Genomic DNA, 17,727 nt, shown 5'->3' on the forward strand with positions numbered 1-17,727 from the left:
AGTCACACGCAGGCCATGAAGCCGTCTGCTCCACCGCGTAAAGCGGCGCAAGAAACTAAAAAGGAGAGCACGCTACGCGAGTGTTTCTCGCTAACTCTCACTGCGTCGTCGCCACACCATGTGAAGAAAGGGAGCCTTTATTGGGGTCGCAACAAACTGGGTTCTGGCTAGATCGCCGAACAACTACAGTTCGCGATCTCACCTCAGTTCCAGGCATACCAGCCGCCGTTGGCAGACTCGGTGCAGCGGGGCGAGGGCGACGAGTTGTCCTCCAGGGCGAGATAGTAGATCAGGTCGTCGAAGACCACGTCGTCGGGACGCAGCACCACCGACACACTGCTGCCGTTGCGGCTGTCGGGCTTGGTGCGGCCCACCTCGCTGGCGTTGAGGTCCTGCGTGACGACGGTGATCTTGATCTTGTTCACGGTGTCGGCGTACCGGCTCTGGTCGACCAGAACAGCGGCCGCGTAGGGGTCCCACAGGCTGTAGGTGTTGAAGACGGAGCCCATCTGGGTCTGCAGGGTGCGCAGCAGCGAGTAGACCCAGGCGGCCTCGCTCGTGTACTGGTTGACGCCGAGGCGGTCAAGATAGGTCTGGTTGACGATCAGCTGGCCCGTGGCGTCGAGCGGCACGAGGACCAGGCTGACGCCGGACGTGGCCACGGCGGCCAGGGCATCGGGGTCGCCGAGCGCGTTGTACTCGGCGTAGGTGTTGGGCACGTTGGTGAAGATGTTGCCGCCGACGTAGACGGCGCCGCCCGAGAAGACCACACGGCCGATGCGGACCTTGGCCCACGGGTGTGCGCTCAGCAGGTCGGCCACGTTGGTGGCCGGACCCAGCGCGAGGATGTCCACCTTGTCGCGGGTCGAGTTGAGCACCTGCACCATGAGGTCCACGGCGCCCGGTGCGTTCGGGTTGTAGTAGCGGCCCGGGCCGGCCTTGGGGAAACAGTGGGCGAGGCCCACGAGGGTGTCTGCCCACTGCCTGCCGCCGGGAGCGTTGGGAATGGTCTTGGCGTAGGTGCAGCCGTAGATGTTGTGCTTGATGTCGTAGAGCGCGTAGCCGCCGCCCCAGGTCACGGGGATGTCGTTGCGGCCCATGAAGGCAAGCATGTTGAAGATGTTGGTGAGGCCGGAGGAGAGCGAGGCCCAGCCGGTGCCGACGACGGTGATGGCCTTGATGTCGATATCGGTCCGCTTGAGCAGCCACAGGATGGCGATCGCATCGTCGGTGTTGGCGTCGGTATCGATGATGACCTGCTTCTTCTTCTGGCTCGAGGTGGCGTCCACGGCGAGGGCGCACACCACCAAGGCCAGCGCGGCCACGATGCAGATGTTGACCTTCATGGTGAGGTCGGCGTAGCAGTACAGAGATGGTGTATGTGAAGTAGTGAGGTGGTGTTGTATGCGTACAGAGTGGTCGGTGATGGAGAGTAAGTTTGGCGTGAGCGCCCATTTATGTGCCGCCCCGTCCCATTCCCAAGGACAACGGGCACGAACGAGCGCACCGTGCGCCCTGCCGTCCGCCCGCAAAGCGCTGGTCTCAAAATGGCTGCCTATCGGAAAGAAGTACAACGACTCATGAGAGATTGGTTGCACGTTGCAGAGTTTGCTAAAAATCGGCCGAAACGAATCGGCGGGGTGCGGGTAGGGGGGCTGGCGCTCACAGTATGAAGCCGTGGCGCAGGGGGTCGGCCGGGTCGAGTAGGAATTCGCTGCGGCCGGTGACGAACGCTGTAGGAAGCGCCGTGAACCCTAGCGTCAGAGAGAAGGCTTGAGAAGGGCTCTATGGGTGGGGTTCGTACCGGTGCCGGAGACGATGGGTATGATGGCTTCATGCGGGCCGAAGCGGGTGGTGCTCGCCACGATTCCGGTGAAGCTGGTGCCGATGATGCTTTCGATCACCGCCGGTGCCCCAGGCTGAATCTGATTCCTAGCATGAAGCAGTGCCAGCCGGCCGCTCACGCCAGTCCCTGCGGCCGGGCTTTCAGTGTTGTGCGGCTCGGCGATTTTTTTCTACGTACCGGTGGGGGATCGGTCGATCTCGCCGTCCGCGAAGACACACACGTTGCGGCTGTGGTGTTGCGCGGTGTGGGGCGGGCTCGTGATGATCGTCCCTGCCAGAAGAGGTCAGTTATCGGTCAGCTTGAACCAACGCTTGTTCAAACTTGTTCGTTTACCATAAAGAAAGCCCAGATCCGCTTCGAAAGGGTGGACGAGCTCAACCTGCTTGATGGCCGCGTGCTTGATGACCACCCCAATTTGCTTCAATTTGTCGCACTCCTGCCGTACTCACACGCCGCATTGAGTATCGCAGATGCCCACCAACCGGAACAAACTCCACTCCAACCCCGCACCTGAGGTACGATAGAGGTTGGAGGCAGGCCCAGCTCGTCTGTGCCGACGTACGCGTAGAAGGCACCACCAAAGCCGATGTCCACCTTCACCGTGTCCTTGCCTGAGACGGTGCGGTCAGCCCACACGGCCGTTGCCGGGGGAAGGGGCATGCTTCCTACCTAGCAGTGGTACGAAGGACGAGGACTTGAGCGGGACGTCCAGCTTATAGGCGAACGAGGGCACGTTGGCGAAGCTTACGCGCTCCACCGTGCGACCGTCCTGTAGGGCCGAGACTCAGCTGATGAGTTTTTGCCGCTGTGCTGCGCTGGCGTGTGAGCGAGAAGAAGCTCACCTGGGCAAAGTGCGCTTGCGCGGTCACGAGGCCCGCGGGAGTGTCGATCCTGAGCTCGGCGCGGTTGTTGGCCGCATCGCTGTCAGCGGGGAAGCCAGACTCCACCAGCAGCTTGGTCATGGCAATGATGCCGTGCCCACACATCTGTCACGTGCGCGGCGCCAACTTGGTCAGTCATCGGCGCCTCAAAAACGCAACAACGATGCGAGTCATGCACACGTGCTCAACTTACCGAACTGTAGCCCTCGTTGTGGAGGAACAGAACGCCCACGTGAGCGGTGGGCGAGTGCGGCGCGAAGAGCAAGCACCCGTACATATCCCTGCACTGGACTGGTTAGCCAAGCGAATTGAAGCACAACGAAGTGAGCGAGAAGAGCAGTTGTATACCGGTGGCCGCGGGGCTCCCACATGAGGGCGGTGCGAAGGTGGTCGCAGTGCCGCTGCATGTAGCGGCGACGGGCCAGCATGTCGCCTTCGAGGTCGGGAGGCACCTCCCGCTCCATGCCGCCCACCACCACCCTCAGAGGCTCGCCCTCCGTATGCATATCCACCACACGCACCACACCAGGCTCGGTCGTAGAGGCTGCTGCAGCTTCGCCAGTATTGCGCCCCCACCACCTTCTGCCTGCCCCCGCCTCCAGCCCCTTCAGCCCCGCCAGCGCCACCGAAGCTCGCGAGGCGTCTGGCGCGGCTGCGCCACTGAACAAGCGACGCCCCACCACCTTTGAACAGCCCACCCGCCCTGTCGTGGTCTGGCGCACCAGCATAGTGAGTCAAACTATACAAAATAAACGAAAAAGAAATATAAAAGAAAATATAATATATAAAATAAAAAGTTCTTTCTATTTTTTTCTTCCCGAGCGGCTCAACAGAACATGTGGACGAGCTTGGGCGAGGAGAGCATGAAGCTGGCGCGCTCATCCCCCACGATGGCCTGCAGCTGGTAGACGTCGAACTTGGAGTACAGCACAGTGCACGAGGTGTCCACCACGTCCGACAGGCCGTTCAGGATCTCCGGGTAGAAGTGGCCGTACTGTACCAGCACAGCGACAGGATCACCGGTCAGCAAAACGGGTCTATCAATAATGAGTCATGGACAACGATGTACCTGGGGAAGGCCATAGAAGACGACGTTCTTGGCGCCCTTGATCTTGTATCGCCGGAAGAAGTGGAATCGCTCGGTGAAGAGCATGAAGTCTCGCCGTCCCGTGGCGAAGAAACTTCGGCCTCGCGCCACCTCATTGCCGGGAGTGTACCTATTGAGAGGAAGAGCGAAGCGGTCAGGCGATTGGTGGACTGGTACCAATCGAATAAATGAAATAAGAGTGGAGAAGAAGAAGGCAGAGTTACTCGCAGCAGAGGCAGAACGAGGGATCGTCGGCGTCCTCCTTCATGAAGTTCCTCACGCGCACGTAGTCAAAATAGGAAGGAAAGAAGATGAAGACATGCTTCGACACGGAGGCCTTGAGCTGCGGGTAGATCTGTTGTGTGCAACATGGATCGTGAGATTGTTTGTTTTGACAGTGGCGACTACGGGGAGACCTGAGTTACCTTCTGAGTGAAGTACTTGAATCGGGCATCGTCGACAGCCTCGATGTCGTTGCAGTCGAGCTTGTGGAACACCTGCTGCACCTTGAGCACGACCCGAGAGATGCTACCAGGCTCTTTTCGCGCCACCTTCACCGTCCCGCGCATGTCTAGACAGCGTAATACACAGGTCAGCAATCTGCCTGCCATAGGATGACGGTGCTGGACGGAACAGTACTGTGACAGTTGCGGTTCATCAGCGCGTGGAGCTCCACCGTCTGCACCGACGAAAACACGAGCGTCTGCCTGAAATACTTGCCACTAGAAACGATGTCACGACAGAGGAAGAGAATAAGGGCCTTCGTCAGGATGTCTCGGCACAGCAAGCAGAACGAATAGAAGTGGTGTACCAGGTGTTGAGCGCCCAGCTTCGGATGCGGGAGAAGTCGCAGTCGTGTGCTTGCTTGGGTTTGAGGTTGAAGTGCTCGAACAACAGGCCCACGTGGTCCCAGTTCTGCATCTGGAACACGTCGGCCTGATCGGCGATCACCAGCTCCAGCGAAGACAGGAAGTCGTAGTCGCGCTTCTTATCACTGTGGAGGAGAGAAGTGAGGCGCTCGTTCGTTATACCTTGCATAGTGTTCAAGAGCTAAGATGTACCCTGGCGCTCCCACGAGCATCCTAAGGCCAAGCGGCGAGGCGATGATGATGTCCGAGTTGTAGAACTCGGCAAAGAGCTTGATTGTCTTCTTGGTGAGGCTGACACCGAATCGGAAGCAGTCGTCAATGTTGCCCGAAAACGTGTCCAGATAGTCCTCTGTCGTGTTCGTGTTCGCGTTAGACAGCGAACGGAAAAGAGAGAGTGTCAAAAGTGGAAAGAGTACGTGGGCGGTTCGGGTTGATCGTCTCCTCCTCCACGCCGTAGTCGCTGAAGAACCGATTCTTGTTTGCCACGCGCTCCTGGAGTTCACATCAACAACAGTCAGCGGTCGGTTTTAAAAAATATAAAGTAGCTCAAGTGGTCGCAGGATCGAAACGCCTCAACCAAGGCACGCACCTGCTGCAGCTTCGGGGCCAGCTGAAGAATGAGCTTGACCACTTCCAAGGCCGTGTTGCGGAAGGGGACCAGAATTAGGATCTTGGGTCTCACGAAGCCCTGATCCCTCAAATCCCTGCAAAACCCAGAATAAAAGCAAAGATGAGTGAGTGAGATAGAAGAAAACTGAGTACGTTCGAGGAACGCGCGTACAGTAGTGCTTTCTTCTCTTCGGCAGTGGCGTTGAGCTTGGCACTGTTCTTCAGGATGGTGTCGCGCGTTCTGTCCGAGCAACACGACGTTCAGTATCAAGACAAAATTTCGTGCGAACGCCAACTAACACCCCTTTGAGTGCGTACTTGAGGAGGTGGTTGATGGCATGGAGCACATAGAGCGAACGGATCTCAGCCGCGTTTTGTCCGGTGCGCCCCGTAAAGAGTAGGTCCTTGTACTCGTTCATGGCCGGGAAGAGCCCCTCCTGCAGGTCTGTGAACACTCTGGTCTTCTTCTTGGCTGCACGGCACACGAATAGGAATGGATGAACGGTGAGCAAGCTGCAGCTGGCACGCACATTACACCACCTTCAAAAGAAACATCCAGAGTGCGTGCACGCGCTGGTACGCACCAAAGACCTGTTCCCACTGATCGGACAGACGCTTCTTCATCTTGAAGCGAGTGACAAGGGAGGTGGCAGGACGAGAGGAAACGGAAGTCGGCAGACGCGAGCCCGCTACCGGAGGGAAGACGGCCGACGAGGGTTCCACAGCGTCGGCGCTCTGTGCCTAGTACACGTGCAGTACAAAGATCGATCAGTCATCAAGAGGTATGCGGCAGTAGTGCCGAAGAGAGAGTGACGGTGATCAGATGATGGTACGTACCTCTTCACTCTCCTTGGTGGGAGGCAGACGCGTACGCACGACACCCAGCACTTCGTCATCGTGTGTGTTCCATTTGGTGGCGGCGAGCAGCGCTGCCACCTCCTCGCCGGTTTCGATCTGCGTTGTGTGTTTGTTGTCAGGGTCACGTAGAGCCTATCAGTACCAGTGCCTGGTCCAGTCCAGGCTCCACAAGGAACAAGCCGCGACGTACCTCGGTGGCAAATGAGTGGAAGGGATCACCGCGCTGCTCCTCTTCAACGCCGAGCGCGGTGAGGTCCTCCTCCTGCACTGTGGCGTTGTCGGTTTCCTCGGGCTCCTCGGCTTCCTCGGCTTCGTTTTCCTCTGCTTCCTCATCACCTTCGGCCGCAGCTTGCTCGTCGCGGCCCTCTTCTTCACCGTTGCTGCCCTCCTCGGCACCGTCTTCCTCTTCCTCCGCCTTCTCTTCTACCTTCTTGGGCGCCTTCTTGCTCTTCTGCTGCTGCTGTTGCTGTTGCTGTTGCTTCAGCTTCTGCTTCTGCAGGGCCTTGGCCTGGGCGGCCGCTTGCTCCTGCTGCTTGAGTGCCTCCTGCTGCTGGCGGCGCTTGGCGGCCAGGGTGGCCTCCCTGCGCCGCTTGACCTGGTCGCTGAGGGTGTTGCCGAAGGACCAGAGCAGCCGCTCGTAGGAGGTCATCTCCTCTTCCTCTTCGCCTCCATCTTCATCTTCATTTTGTGCAGAATCGCGATTTTGTTGCGGCTCGGCTCGCCGGGCTCGGGCGGCAGCGGCCTCCTCACGTCGCACGGCATCGGTGACGTCACGAATACGATCGGACACCAGCTCCTCCACCTCGCCGCCCTCGGCACTCAGCTTGGTCGCGTAGCGGTGAGCCGCCATTCCGCTCTCCTTCTTCCGCCTCTTGTTCGATCCACCTCCGCCACCGCCTCCTCGCTTACCACCTCCGCCTCCGCCACGCCTCTTCATCTTGCAAGACAGATCTTGTCCGTTCGATTGCAGAACGAAATGGATGAAAACAAGATAAACAACAAAAAAAGAAGAATAAAATAAAGAAAAGGCGAATTCTCCGTTTCTTCTGTATTTCTTTGATCACCTCAATCTCGAGATTGCCCGGAGGAGGACAGATTGACCCATCTACGAGATACGAAGGAGAGAAGAAAGAGGGCGCCATGTCTAAGAACAGCAAGGTGGTGCGGGCACCCAAGCGACAGCGCGCAGACAATGGCAAAGCGAAGCCCAAGGCCGGCGGAAAGAGAAGGAGCAGCGGTGGTACTCGAGGCGAGAAGGCCTACTGGGACAAGCTTGGGGCTGAATTCGAGGTCAGCTCTGAGGAGGACAAGAATGAGTGGTCCGACTCGGATGAGGAAACGGAGGAGGTGCGCGGGGATGGAGTGAATTACATGAAAATCGCTGGCGATGACGAGAAGCAAGATGAACAGGACACAGCCTCAGCGATTGTGCGACGATGGAAGCAAGCCCAGCAGAAGCAGCAATTCCCGAATCTTGAAGAAGAAGTCAAGGCTGGCGAGAAGAGAAAGATCGAGGCGGTCACTGCTGCAGATGAAGATGAAGATGACGACGATGAACTTCCAGAGACAGATGAATTCGAGAATGTGAACGGAGAGCAGGACGGCGAAGAAGAGGCGAAAGCTGAGGGTGAAGGCCAGGAAGACGATGACGAGGAGGAAATGGAGGCCGAGGAGGTGCCGCGAGTGCGCAAGGGTCCGGGCAGTGTGTCGTTCGCCATGGTGCTGGGCAAGCTCCTCTCACCCGAAGGCGAGGTCGCCCCTCAGGCCGAGGTACTCTCTTTTGCCCAAGTCTCTTTCTCTTTCGTTCTTTGCGCGTGTGCGTGCGGCGATGCGTGTGTTGCGTGTTGCGTTGGTACTCACCACGACTGCTTACTTTGTGTAGGCGGAGGAGAAGGTGCAACCGGTGGCGGACCCCATCTTGAAGAACTTCAAGAAGCGGACAAACAGAAAGCTCCTGGCTGAGAAGCGAAGGAAGCGCGAGGCCCGAGAGCTGGCGCTCAAGAAGAAGCTCCTCAAGGCGCGCGACCATCGCATCCCCACCGTGCTCAGCGAGCCCGGCGAGGTGCGCCTGCGCAAGCTGGCCACCAAGGGCGGTACGGCCACCCACCCGTCCACCCAGCAGGCGACAGCTGTCAGTTCTCTAATCTTCTCTTCCTCCGCGTGCAGTGGTGCAACTCTTCAACGTGGTGCGGAAGCAGCAAAAGGAGATGGCCATGAACGACACGGAAGAACTCGAGAAGAGGAACCCGCTCAAGGGTACACCCACACCCACAACACAAGCAGCACTACAACGTTCGCTGACGATGTATTTCTTCTTCTCACATCGGCGGCGTGCAGCGGAGAAGCTGACGAAGACAAAGTTCCTGGAGCTACTGCAGAAGACGGGTGGAGCCAGGAAGGCCGGGGTCAAGAAGGAGGTCAAGAGCGAGGAGGCCGTCAAGCAGGAGGCCAAGCCGGCGTGGGACGTCCTCTCCGACGACTACATGCTGGGCGCCTCCCTCAAGGACCTGCCCGACGAGGACGCCGACGAGTGAAAGGTTTGATTGCTCGTCTCGTGAGGAGCGTGCGTCGTTTCGTTTTGCAGCCAACACAGTGTGGTGAGTCAAAAGATGGACGCCATTTTAGTGGGGGGGACGATGAGGTGGTACAGAGCGAGGGTGCGCGGCGATGATGGTGGTGCGCGCTCACTGCGACGAGCCCTTGGCGAAGCGGAAGGCCGCCATGGTGACGAACACGCCGACGGTGAGGCCGAGAAGGAAGGCCGGAACCTCGCCGCGCAGAGTAGGCACGGCCTGGAGCTGTTGGACGGTGGGCTGGAAACGTGTGGGGGAGGGCACAATCAGAAGAACGAAACACGAAGTCGTGGTCGGGGGGGGGGGGCAAGAAAGCGAAAGGGGTACCTTCTCGTTGGAGGACGACGAGAACGGGGTGGTGCCCTCCGGGAGGTGAGCCGGGCGCGGGGTGACACCGGCGAGCAGAGGAGACGAGGAAGTCGCAGGGTGGGGGACCGAAGAAGACGACGACGACGACGACGACGCCACCTCGGCTTCATCTTCGGCCTCGGCCTCGGCCTCGGCCTCGGCGGCACGCTTCTTCTTGAGCAGCTTGGCCTTCTCCAGTTCCCTGAGGGCATCGAGGCACATCTGTGGCGAGATCCACACGTCGTTTTCCTGCAGGAGGCGCGGCTTCTCGACCTGGCTCACGCGGGTGTAGAGCTCGTGGATGTCGAGCTTGTCGCCGTCGTCGGGCTGCAGGCTCTCGGCCAGGCCCAGAGGGCTCGTGGGGGTAGGGAGCAGCTTGATCGGCTCCAGATCCGGCTCGGCCTCCAGGTCATCCTCCTCAGCGCTGGTCTCCACCGCGAACGCGCCCATCGCCGCAACCGGCATTGCGCGCTTGGCGACCCTGAGCGTGGCGGCGGTCTTGCGCACGTTGTAGTCCGGCCCGACCCAGCCGGCCATCTTCATGAGCTCCTCCGACACGTCGTTGCCGCGCTCGACAGCGCCCTCCATCCAGTTGGCGCCCCACACCGATCGCTCCGAGCCGCCCCAGTGGATGCGGCCGTAGGGCTGGGTGAAGTACTTGCCGAACTTGGAGAGCACGCCGTTGTTGGTGGGAGCGTAGGTGAAGGTCACGCCGGGGATGGTGGGCTTGGCGGTGTTCCAGTCGTGGAAGATGATCTCCTCGTAGCCCTCGACCAGGTCGTGCTGCTTGGGGAAGAGGTGCTTGAGGAAGTCGATGGTCGATTGCTCGACCTGCTTCGGGCTCATGCCGTCCAGGCGGCGCGAGTCGACAAAGATGCGGACGATGCCGGCCTTGCGCTCGTCCTTCATGCTGCCGTCCACGACGTTGCCCCACACGCCCATCTCATTGACGTGGGTCGCGTAGGGGGGCATGATGAACATGCCTGCATCCATCAACACGACACAGTGTGAGCAACGTTGCTCGATCAAGGAGAGCAAAGAATGGCAAGTACGCACCGCCGCCCTGCTTCTTCCACCAGCGGTTCTTGTAGACGACGAGGATCTGGCGGGAGACGGTAGGGGTGGCCTCCATGGACGAGAAGAGCTGGGCGGCTCCGGGCTCGAGGGCCGGTGTGTAGTTGATGGTGCCGCCGAGGTTGGCCGGCGCCGCGGCCAGGGGCGACGTGGCGACGACCACGTACTGGGCGTTGACGGTGACGCTGCCGGTGTGGTTGTCGTTGACGACCACCTGCACGGGGTAGGGGCCGGCGTTGGCGCCGGCGTTGATGGCCGGCTGGATGATTTGCTCGACGGGCGAGTTGAGCTTGAGGCGGAAGTTCTCGTGGTGGCTCAGGCTCTCAACCAGGGCCTGCGTGAACACGCCCGTGCCGCCCTCCCACCTCAGCACCTTGGGCGGGATCTCAATTCCGTTGCGCGGAATGCCTCGGAATCTGCAAACACACAGGGCACGCGCGTGAGTGTCGTCGTTCCATGTGCGGTGTGTGTGTGCGGTGTGTGAGAAGGAAAGACTTACCGGACGTAAAGAGCGATGGCGCAGACCAGCGCAGAGACTCCGTGAAGGTTGGGGACTGCACATTGCATATTACACCGAACGATGTGAGCCACATGGTGCTCAAGCATCGACAAGAGTGAGCGCGTACAGGTCTCGAGGAGGTAGAAGAACTCGCGGGTGAAGTTGGGGTTGAACTTGTTGAGGATCCAGTGCTTGGAGATCCAATCCTCGAGGCTGATCTTCTCCAGCTCCTTGGCGGTCTTGCACGACCAGTCGATCTTGCCCTCCTTCACGATCTTGGCGCCCTTGTACATGAGCTTGAAGAAGAGCGGGAGGCCCGACGGGTCGAACAGGGCCTTGCTGAACTGGTTGAAGTTGACATCCGAAATCTTCAGGGTCTCCGTCGGCGAGCAGTTGATCTGTCGCGCGCGCGAGAAACAGCCACGCGTTCGAATAGCGCGTGAGTGACCGGAACGAAGCCGGAAGTCAAAGCACAGGAGACACGGTGTTATAACTCCGAGAACAAGCGAAGCGTGGGCTGAGTGGTTGTACCTCCTTCGCCAACTGGAGGGTGTCGTTGTGTTCGAACAGCGCGAAGGTTCCACCTGCGGGGAGTTGAGTTGGTGGTGGTGAGGTGTGGAGTGTGAAGTGGCGCGTGGTGGTAGAGAGAACGTGCGTACCGATGGAGACCTTGGAGTCGTACTTGGCCAGCTCGATGGAGCGGGTGCGGCCGCCGAACCAGTCGACAGCGTCAACGATGAGTACCTTGCGCTCTTTGTTTTCCTGTGGTGGTGGTTGGCGGTGCCAGGGAGCCAAAGTCAGGCCTCGAGGCGCTTGAAGGCAAAAGTTGAGGCGGACCAAAACCAAATAAACACGTGCACAAACGAACGCATGCGCGCGTGCGGGACACAGAAAGGGGCGAAGGAGTGGAAAGATGAAGACAGATGGGGCACAAGGTGAGAGGTAAAATATGCAGATGAACGAACCTGAAGAATGCGGGTGGCGGCGGTGAGGCCCGAGAGACCCGAGCCGACGATGACCACGTCCCAGTTCGAACCCTGCTCCAGCCTGTTCGTGTTTGGTCCAAAGAGTTACGAGGGAAGCAAAATGACAACCAGTCTGGAGTGGGCCTGTTGGGTGAGAGGCGTACGGTGCGGTGTCCATCTTATAGGTCTGCTGTGTTGTGTTTGATGTTGTTGTTTGGTTGGACGACGAAGACGAAGCGAATGTTTTCCTTGGCCCTGTGTCGTTCCTGGCCGTTGCATCCCATCGCTAGGTTGCGGTTTGGATGTCGACGCATAAATCTGAGTGGTCGTATGGTGTCGCCACCTCGCTCCCCGTTGGTTCGCAGGGTGATCCTGTTTATATCATCACCTCCCATACCCGTGGTTCCTATCGAGGCGTCGACGTGTAACTTTGAGGATTATTGCTCTGTGATGGTAATTTTTGGCATATCTTAACATTTTTAGTTCCTAACAAGGGTTCCCGTGGCCCGTGCACAGGAATAAGGTGGCGCGATTGGTCTACGATTCAACCAATCACCGTTTTTGCGTGGAAGTGTGTTCCGCCCAACCTTCTTCTGTGCTTTCATTCTTCTCTTCTTCTCCGCCTGGCCCAACTCCTACAAAAGCTAGGCACCAAGTACCAGTCCACACACCAGCACCCGACCTCAACACACAAGACCTTTCCAAGGGTCCCACAAGACACCAACCTCGCCCTTCAGCCATGGCCGCACGACAAGGCCTCGTCTGGCTGACGGTGCTGCTGCTGCTGGCGCTGGCCATCGCCGCGTCCCTCGCCGCAGACACACCCAACAACGGGGGCAACAAGAAGAATGGCCCTGCCAAGGTACTGTTCTTGTCGCGCCTCCTTCGCCTTCGCCTTCCACTCTCATCTTTCGAGACGAAAGATGAAAAACTAACAGAGACGATAACTCTTCGCTTCTCTCTTGCAGAAGGTGATCGACTTCCTGAAGGGCATGGTCGTGGGCAGCGATGACCTGGCGACCAAGGTCGAAGACCTGCTCGACACCAACAAGTGGGAGACGCTAAGCAAGCAGGCCGGCTCCAAGAAGGACAGCGGCAAGGTCAAGGCCCAGGCCGCCACCGGCGTGCCCAACCCCTTCCCCGACTTTGGTACGCGCACCCTCTACGACTCGAAGAAGACCACGTTGAAGAAGAAGAAGACAAGAGCTGACGTTGGGGGGCTGGCGTGGTGACGCCGATCACCGGTGGCCCGTCTAGGCTGGGAAATCGACCCCAAGTGCTTGGAGTCGAAGGAGTCGTACTACTACCGCTCGTGGGACGGTTCGTGCAACTGGCTGCGCAAGGGTCAGGCCGCGACCGGCGCCCAGGACCAGGCCTATGCCCGCGACTACACCCCGCCCCACTACAAGCCCGGTACCTCTCGTCGCCTTTCTCGCCTTGTCCGTTTGGTGTCTCGTGCTCTCTCGTGTTCGCGGCACATGTGGTTATATTTTTGGTGATGCCACGGTATATTAGCTATATTTTTGGAGCTTGTGTTGCTTCGGTGAAAGTGCACTTTCCTGTTTTGGTCCTGTTGGAAGGCAATATCGGCTCATTTTCGCCATTGGCCCATCGGTGGTTAATTTTTTTCCTTTCATTTTCTTTAGGACTTTTCATTTTTCTGACTGATTCCTTGTGGCACACAGGCACGCTCGGTGAGCCGAGGGACGGACCCAATGTGCGCGAGCTCAGCAACATCTTCTTCAAGAACAGGAAGACCGGCTACTGGGACCACACGCCGTGGCTTCTCGGCTATGTCGAGTTCTTGGTACGGCCCCTTTCTTCTTGTTTTCTAGCGGCACTAGCATTAATCCTGAGAAAACAATTCTAACCCTAATCTTTTTCTAAATAAATAAATAAATAAATAAAACTAATTTAGGTGCACGACCTCATGCTCTCGGACGCTGGCCGTGAGAAGGGCGACCTGATGAACATCGACATCCCGGCGGGCGACCCCGATTTCCCGCCCAAGACCAAGCTTGAGTTCTGGCGCAGCGAGAGGGCGCCGGGCACGGGCGAGAACGGCATCCCGCGCGAGCAGTACAACAGGCGGAGCAACTGGATGGACCTGGAGACCATCTACGGCTCGACCAAGGAGATGAACGCGCTGCTGCGCCAGAAGGACGCGGCGGGCGCGCTCAAGTGCGAGCTGATCCTGGACGACGACTACCTGCCGGTCAACGACGAGCGGTTCAACTTCTCGCTGCCGGGCCGGCCGGGCCAGCAGCGCAACCTGTTCGCCGCGGGCGACCTGCGGGCCAACCAGGACTACCTGCTCATGGTCTACCAGACCCTGTTCGTGCGCGAGCACAACCGCATGTGCGGCGTGCTGCACGGCAAGTACCCCGACTGGAACGTCGAGCAGCGGTTCCAGACGACGCGCATCGTCATGGGCGCCAAGATGAACATGATCGGCGCGGCCTACTTCAAGGCCTACTTCATCGACGTGCCGTGGCCCGACGATCCGACGGCGATCATGCGCAGCTGGACGGGCAAGACCGTGCTCGAGATCAACCCGCTCACCATGTCCTACCCGTGGCAGATGCTGCTCAACCCGAAGACGGGCGACCCCTACTCGCTGCCCAACGAGTTCAGCGTGGGCTACCGCTGGCACGACCTCATCCCGGCGTCGCTGCAGATCTTCGACAAGGAGAACAACCCGACGACGCTGGTCAACCTGGCCGAGACGGCCTTCAACGCCACCAGCTTCAAGCAGACCGGCATCAACAGCGTCGTCGAGGCCATGAGCGTCACCCAGATCCCCGACTTCCACAGCGGCATCCAGGACACCTACCGCAGCATGAAGTTCAACTTCCGCAACCCGGACGAGGGCAACGGCTTCGATCTCGCCGCGTGGGCCATCATGCACGAGCGCGAGCGCGGCCTGCCCACCTTCAACGAGTACATCCGCAAGGTCTACGACGGCGTCGTGCCCTTCAAGCCGCGCGCCACCTTCGAGGAGTTCACCAGCAACGTCTACTTCCAGCAGGAGCTCAAGCGCCTCTACAAGACGCCCGACGACGTCGACCTCTGGGTCGGCCAGGAGCTCGACGAGGAGTGGTGGCCCAACACCCACATCCCGCGCTCCATGCTCATCATCAACTTCTACACCCTCTTCAAGGCCGCCGCCGCCGACCGCTTCGGCATCAACTGGGGCATGTTCTGGTGCATCTCCAACTACAAGCCCTGGAACTGCCCCACCACCAACGTGCTCCAGGACCTCCTCTGGAAGCCCAACCCGCTCCCGCTCTTCCCCAACGCCAAGCTCCCCGACTCCTTCTGGTGGGAGGAACTCGATCTCCAGAACCAAGGCGTACGCCACTCTTCTCACCACCTTGTGTGTTGTGTTGGCGTGTGGTGTGATTTTTCTACGATCGTTTCTCACGCACGCACACACGACACCATAGACCAACTTGTTGCACAGGATGGTGACGCAGAACACGGGCGTCAAGTGCCTGCAGAAGAACCTGTTCTTCGTGGCCAACGCCAAGAGCAACCCGATCGAGTGCTTCTCGACGGGCGACATGCCGAGCCCCGACGACGACAAGTCCTTCCTGCTCGACCCGTTCTTCAAGAACGACGACCTCCACTTCCTGCCCTTCGCCCTGTGGGGCTCCGTGCAGCCCTTCGTCGACTACACCAAGCAGTACGGCGACGTGGTCAAGTTCAAGCTCTCCAACGACGGCAACAACATCCTCCTGTCCAACGCCAACGACCTGGGCAAGATCTTCGAGTCGGACAAGTACTGGCTGCGCAGCCGCATGGACTACTCGGACTTCACCTACGGCCGCATGGTGGGCTACAAGGACGGCACGCCCTTCACCGCCCTCTCCAACAGCCACCCGTCCGAGCTCTACAAGTGGAAGCGTCTCAGGACCATCTTCGACACCCAAATCACCCCGGCCAACATCAACCAACTTCCCACCATCAACGTGTATGTCCTCTCTCTCTCTCTCTGTGTGTGTGTGTGTGTTCGGACGACAGTATCTAATCGCAGATACTGCTCCAACACATAGGTCGGCCAAGAAGCTTCTGGCTACATTCGACCAGCATGTGGGCAAGAAGTACGACGCGGCCGACGATGAGACTGGCGTGGCCCTCGAGCTGGCCTGCTCGCTCGCCTACGGTGACGACTTCTGCCAGCGCGACCCGGCCCGGCTGCAGCAGTTCGTCAAGTACGGCAAGCGGTGGCTCAAGTATTTCCCGGACTTCCTCAAGTACGCGCCGCCGTACAACAACCCGATCCTCGTGCTCGAGGGCAAGACCTCCAAGATCAAGGACGCCATGGACTTCTTCGGCCAATTCAGCCGCGACGCGCTGGCCGAGGTGCGCAAGAGCCCGGCGGGCAAGACCTCGTGGCTGGCCAAGTGGGCGCTCACGCCCACCGAGGACGGCTCGCTGCTCGACGACAAGGAGGTCATCGCCGCCACCTTCGACTCGTTCATGGGCATCCCGCCCACCTTCAGCTTCATCCTGGGCCACGGCATGTACCTGCTCGCCAAGAACCCGACCGTGCTCGAGCGCGCCTACCGCGAGGTGAGCGCCGTGCTCACCACCGCCGCGCGCGACCTCACCATCGCCGACTTCCACCGCATGCCCTACCTGCTCAAGGTGGTCCGCGAGATCTACCGCTACTACCCGCCCGGCGGCCAGATCTACGCCCGCGTCTCGATGGAGGACGACACCCTGCGCGACTGGCAGGTGCCCGCCGGCACCACCTACATGATCCACACCGCCAGCATCCACCAGGACCCGCGCTTCTGGGCCAACCCGACCGAGTTCAACCCCGACCGCTTCGACACGCCCGTGGCCAACAACACGTGGATCCCGTTCGGCGGCGGCAAGAAGGACTGCCCCGGCAAGGACCTCGCCCTCCAGGTCTCCAACGCCTTCTTCGCCCACCTCATCCGCAACTTCAAGTGGACCTACGCCGGCGAGGACCCGCCCGTCATCCGCATGCTCCTCTCCGCCGCGCCCAAGGACCCCTTCCTCTTCAAGCTCCAGCGCCGCTCCGCCAAGGACGAGCTGTAGTTTTGTTATTATCTCCCTCTCCTCCCTATCGGGTCTTTTCTGGCCTCAACCCTAAGAAATAGATAATCATTTTCAACACGAGACGAAGACGAAAGAAGATGAAGGTGAGGAGGTCGTGTGACACGATGGCGGTGGTGTTTGCCAAGAACTCGGATCGTGAGCTTCCGAGACGTGCTGCCTGATGCGGGTGCCTGCGGCCGACCACCCGCCCGACGCCGTCCTGCTCTGCAAAGTCTGCCCCTCCCCCCCTTCGCTTTCGTTCTGTCCCTCGCAAACCCAACCCGATAATTTATCGGTTATTGCGCCATAGTGCGAAGCGTCAGCCGTGTCAGCGCCTCTAAGTGCACTCGCATTGCTTAGGCTGACGCGTTCAACAACCTATGTGTTGTTGATCGAATGTTACGGTGCAGCCCTGTCACATGTGGGGAGATGGGCGTGGACGAGTGCGGGCTGGTCATCGGCAATGAGGTACCTGCCTCGATGCTTTTCTGTCGGGACGAAGCGCTCAGAGTCATTCTCGTCCTCCTAAAGGACCACGGGCAGGTACCTGCTTCTGCGCCCGGCCACAGTGTGCTCCCATCCACATCCACCGACTGAGCGCCGGGGCCTGTACCAATGGAATAACAGTTGGATATTGACACGACTCCGCCACCCTCCTATAGATCCACTCCCGGCCCACGGTCTCCACCACGTGGTGCCTCTGCCCGGTCACATACAAGAAACCTGCCTTTTGCAGGCAAGGAATGGGAACACGCCTGCAGTGACGGTCTCCGGGACATGGCGGCCTCGATGGAGTCCAATCTCGTGGTTGATACAGAGGACAAGGTGCAGAACGAGTCGGAGAAGAGCCGCGCAAAGTTGAACTTCTTCGTCAAGTTCGCGCGAGGTGCGTTCCCTCCCTCACAATTCCAATGATTGTTTGACGATCGTGGTGAACTCTGTCGAGCGGCTTCGGTGCTGCTGCGGCCGAGTTCCACGCAGGGCGCGACGAGCTTGAGTCAACGCTCCTGCGCGAGGTCGAGCACGGCGGTGTTAGCGGGTCGTGTTG

At 59.4% G+C, this 17,727-nt stretch overlaps 7 protein-coding genes across 7 annotated transcripts; 3 read left to right on the forward strand and 4 right to left on the reverse strand.

Annotated features, from left to right (window-relative positions):
• Positions 1-203: 203 nt before the first annotated feature.
• Positions 204-1,346, reverse strand: ACA1_097550 (inosineuridine preferring nucleoside hydrolase family protein; the record flags this gene model as incomplete). The annotated part of the gene is made up of 1 exon (XM_004335034.1): positions 204-1,346. One exon carries the CDS (start codon positions 1,344-1,346, stop codon positions 204-206), a length of 1,143 nt encoding a protein of 380 aa, XP_004335082.1.
• Positions 1,347-1,662: 316 nt separating this feature from the next.
• Positions 1,663-3,191, reverse strand: ACA1_097560 (proline racemase; the record flags this gene model as incomplete). Its single annotated transcript, XM_004335035.1, has 9 exons — positions 1,663-1,733; positions 1,805-1,972; positions 2,024-2,116; positions 2,180-2,282; positions 2,357-2,457; positions 2,516-2,615; positions 2,689-2,832; positions 2,921-3,008; positions 3,076-3,191. The coding sequence occupies 9 exons, from the start codon at positions 3,189-3,191 to the stop codon at positions 1,663-1,665; spliced, it is 984 nt and encodes a 327-aa protein (XP_004335083.1).
• Positions 3,192-3,553: 362 nt separating this feature from the next.
• ACA1_097570 (Protein of unknown function (DUF1253) containing protein) lies at positions 3,554-7,087 on the reverse strand (the record flags this gene model as incomplete). The annotated part of the gene is made up of 14 exons (XM_004335036.1): positions 3,554-3,721; positions 3,797-3,944; positions 4,039-4,169; positions 4,240-4,385; positions 4,454-4,536; positions 4,626-4,808; positions 4,876-5,032; positions 5,100-5,175; positions 5,273-5,387; positions 5,465-5,533; positions 5,611-5,764; positions 5,877-6,027; positions 6,130-6,246; positions 6,341-7,087. 14 exons carry the CDS (start codon positions 7,085-7,087, stop codon positions 3,554-3,556), a joined length of 2,445 nt encoding a protein of 814 aa, XP_004335084.1.
• A 203-nt stretch (positions 7,088-7,290) lies between these two features.
• ACA1_097580 (uncharacterized protein) lies at positions 7,291-8,684 on the forward strand (the record flags this gene model as incomplete). Its single annotated transcript, XM_004335037.1, has 4 exons — positions 7,291-7,920; positions 8,033-8,243; positions 8,317-8,406; positions 8,488-8,684. The coding sequence occupies 4 exons, from the start codon at positions 7,291-7,293 to the stop codon at positions 8,682-8,684; spliced, it is 1,128 nt and encodes a 375-aa protein (XP_004335085.1).
• Positions 8,685-8,834: 150 nt separating this feature from the next.
• Positions 8,835-11,787, reverse strand: ACA1_097590 (amine oxidase, flavincontaining superfamily protein; the record flags this gene model as incomplete). The annotated part of the gene is made up of 9 exons (XM_004335038.1): positions 8,835-8,963; positions 9,117-10,054; positions 10,128-10,561; positions 10,645-10,699; positions 10,772-11,042; positions 11,176-11,228; positions 11,304-11,406; positions 11,610-11,691; positions 11,774-11,787. The coding sequence occupies 9 exons, from the start codon at positions 11,785-11,787 to the stop codon at positions 8,835-8,837; spliced, it is 2,079 nt and encodes a 692-aa protein (XP_004335086.1).
• Positions 11,788-12,348: 561 nt separating this feature from the next.
• On the forward strand, positions 12,349-16,679 carry ACA1_097600 (peroxidase; the record flags this gene model as incomplete). The annotated part of the gene is made up of 7 exons (XM_004335039.1): positions 12,349-12,471; positions 12,578-12,758; positions 12,867-13,022; positions 13,295-13,416; positions 13,528-14,961; positions 15,086-15,582; positions 15,665-16,679. The coding sequence occupies 7 exons, from the start codon at positions 12,349-12,351 to the stop codon at positions 16,677-16,679; spliced, it is 3,528 nt and encodes a 1,175-aa protein (XP_004335087.1).
• A 429-nt stretch (positions 16,680-17,108) lies between these two features.
• Positions 17,109-17,594, forward strand: ACA1_097610 (uncharacterized protein; the record flags this gene model as incomplete). The annotated part of the gene is made up of 3 exons (XM_004335040.1): positions 17,109-17,222; positions 17,249-17,288; positions 17,416-17,594. 3 exons carry the CDS (start codon positions 17,109-17,111, stop codon positions 17,592-17,594), a joined length of 333 nt encoding a protein of 110 aa, XP_004335088.1.
• Between the last annotated feature and the right edge of the window lie 133 nt (positions 17,595-17,727).

Source organism: Acanthamoeba castellanii, assembly GCF_000313135.1.
Source record: "Acanthamoeba castellanii str. Neff unplaced genomic scaffold scf7180000084645, whole genome shotgun sequence".
NCBI lineage: Eukaryota > Discosea > Longamoebia > Acanthamoebidae > Acanthamoeba > Acanthamoeba castellanii.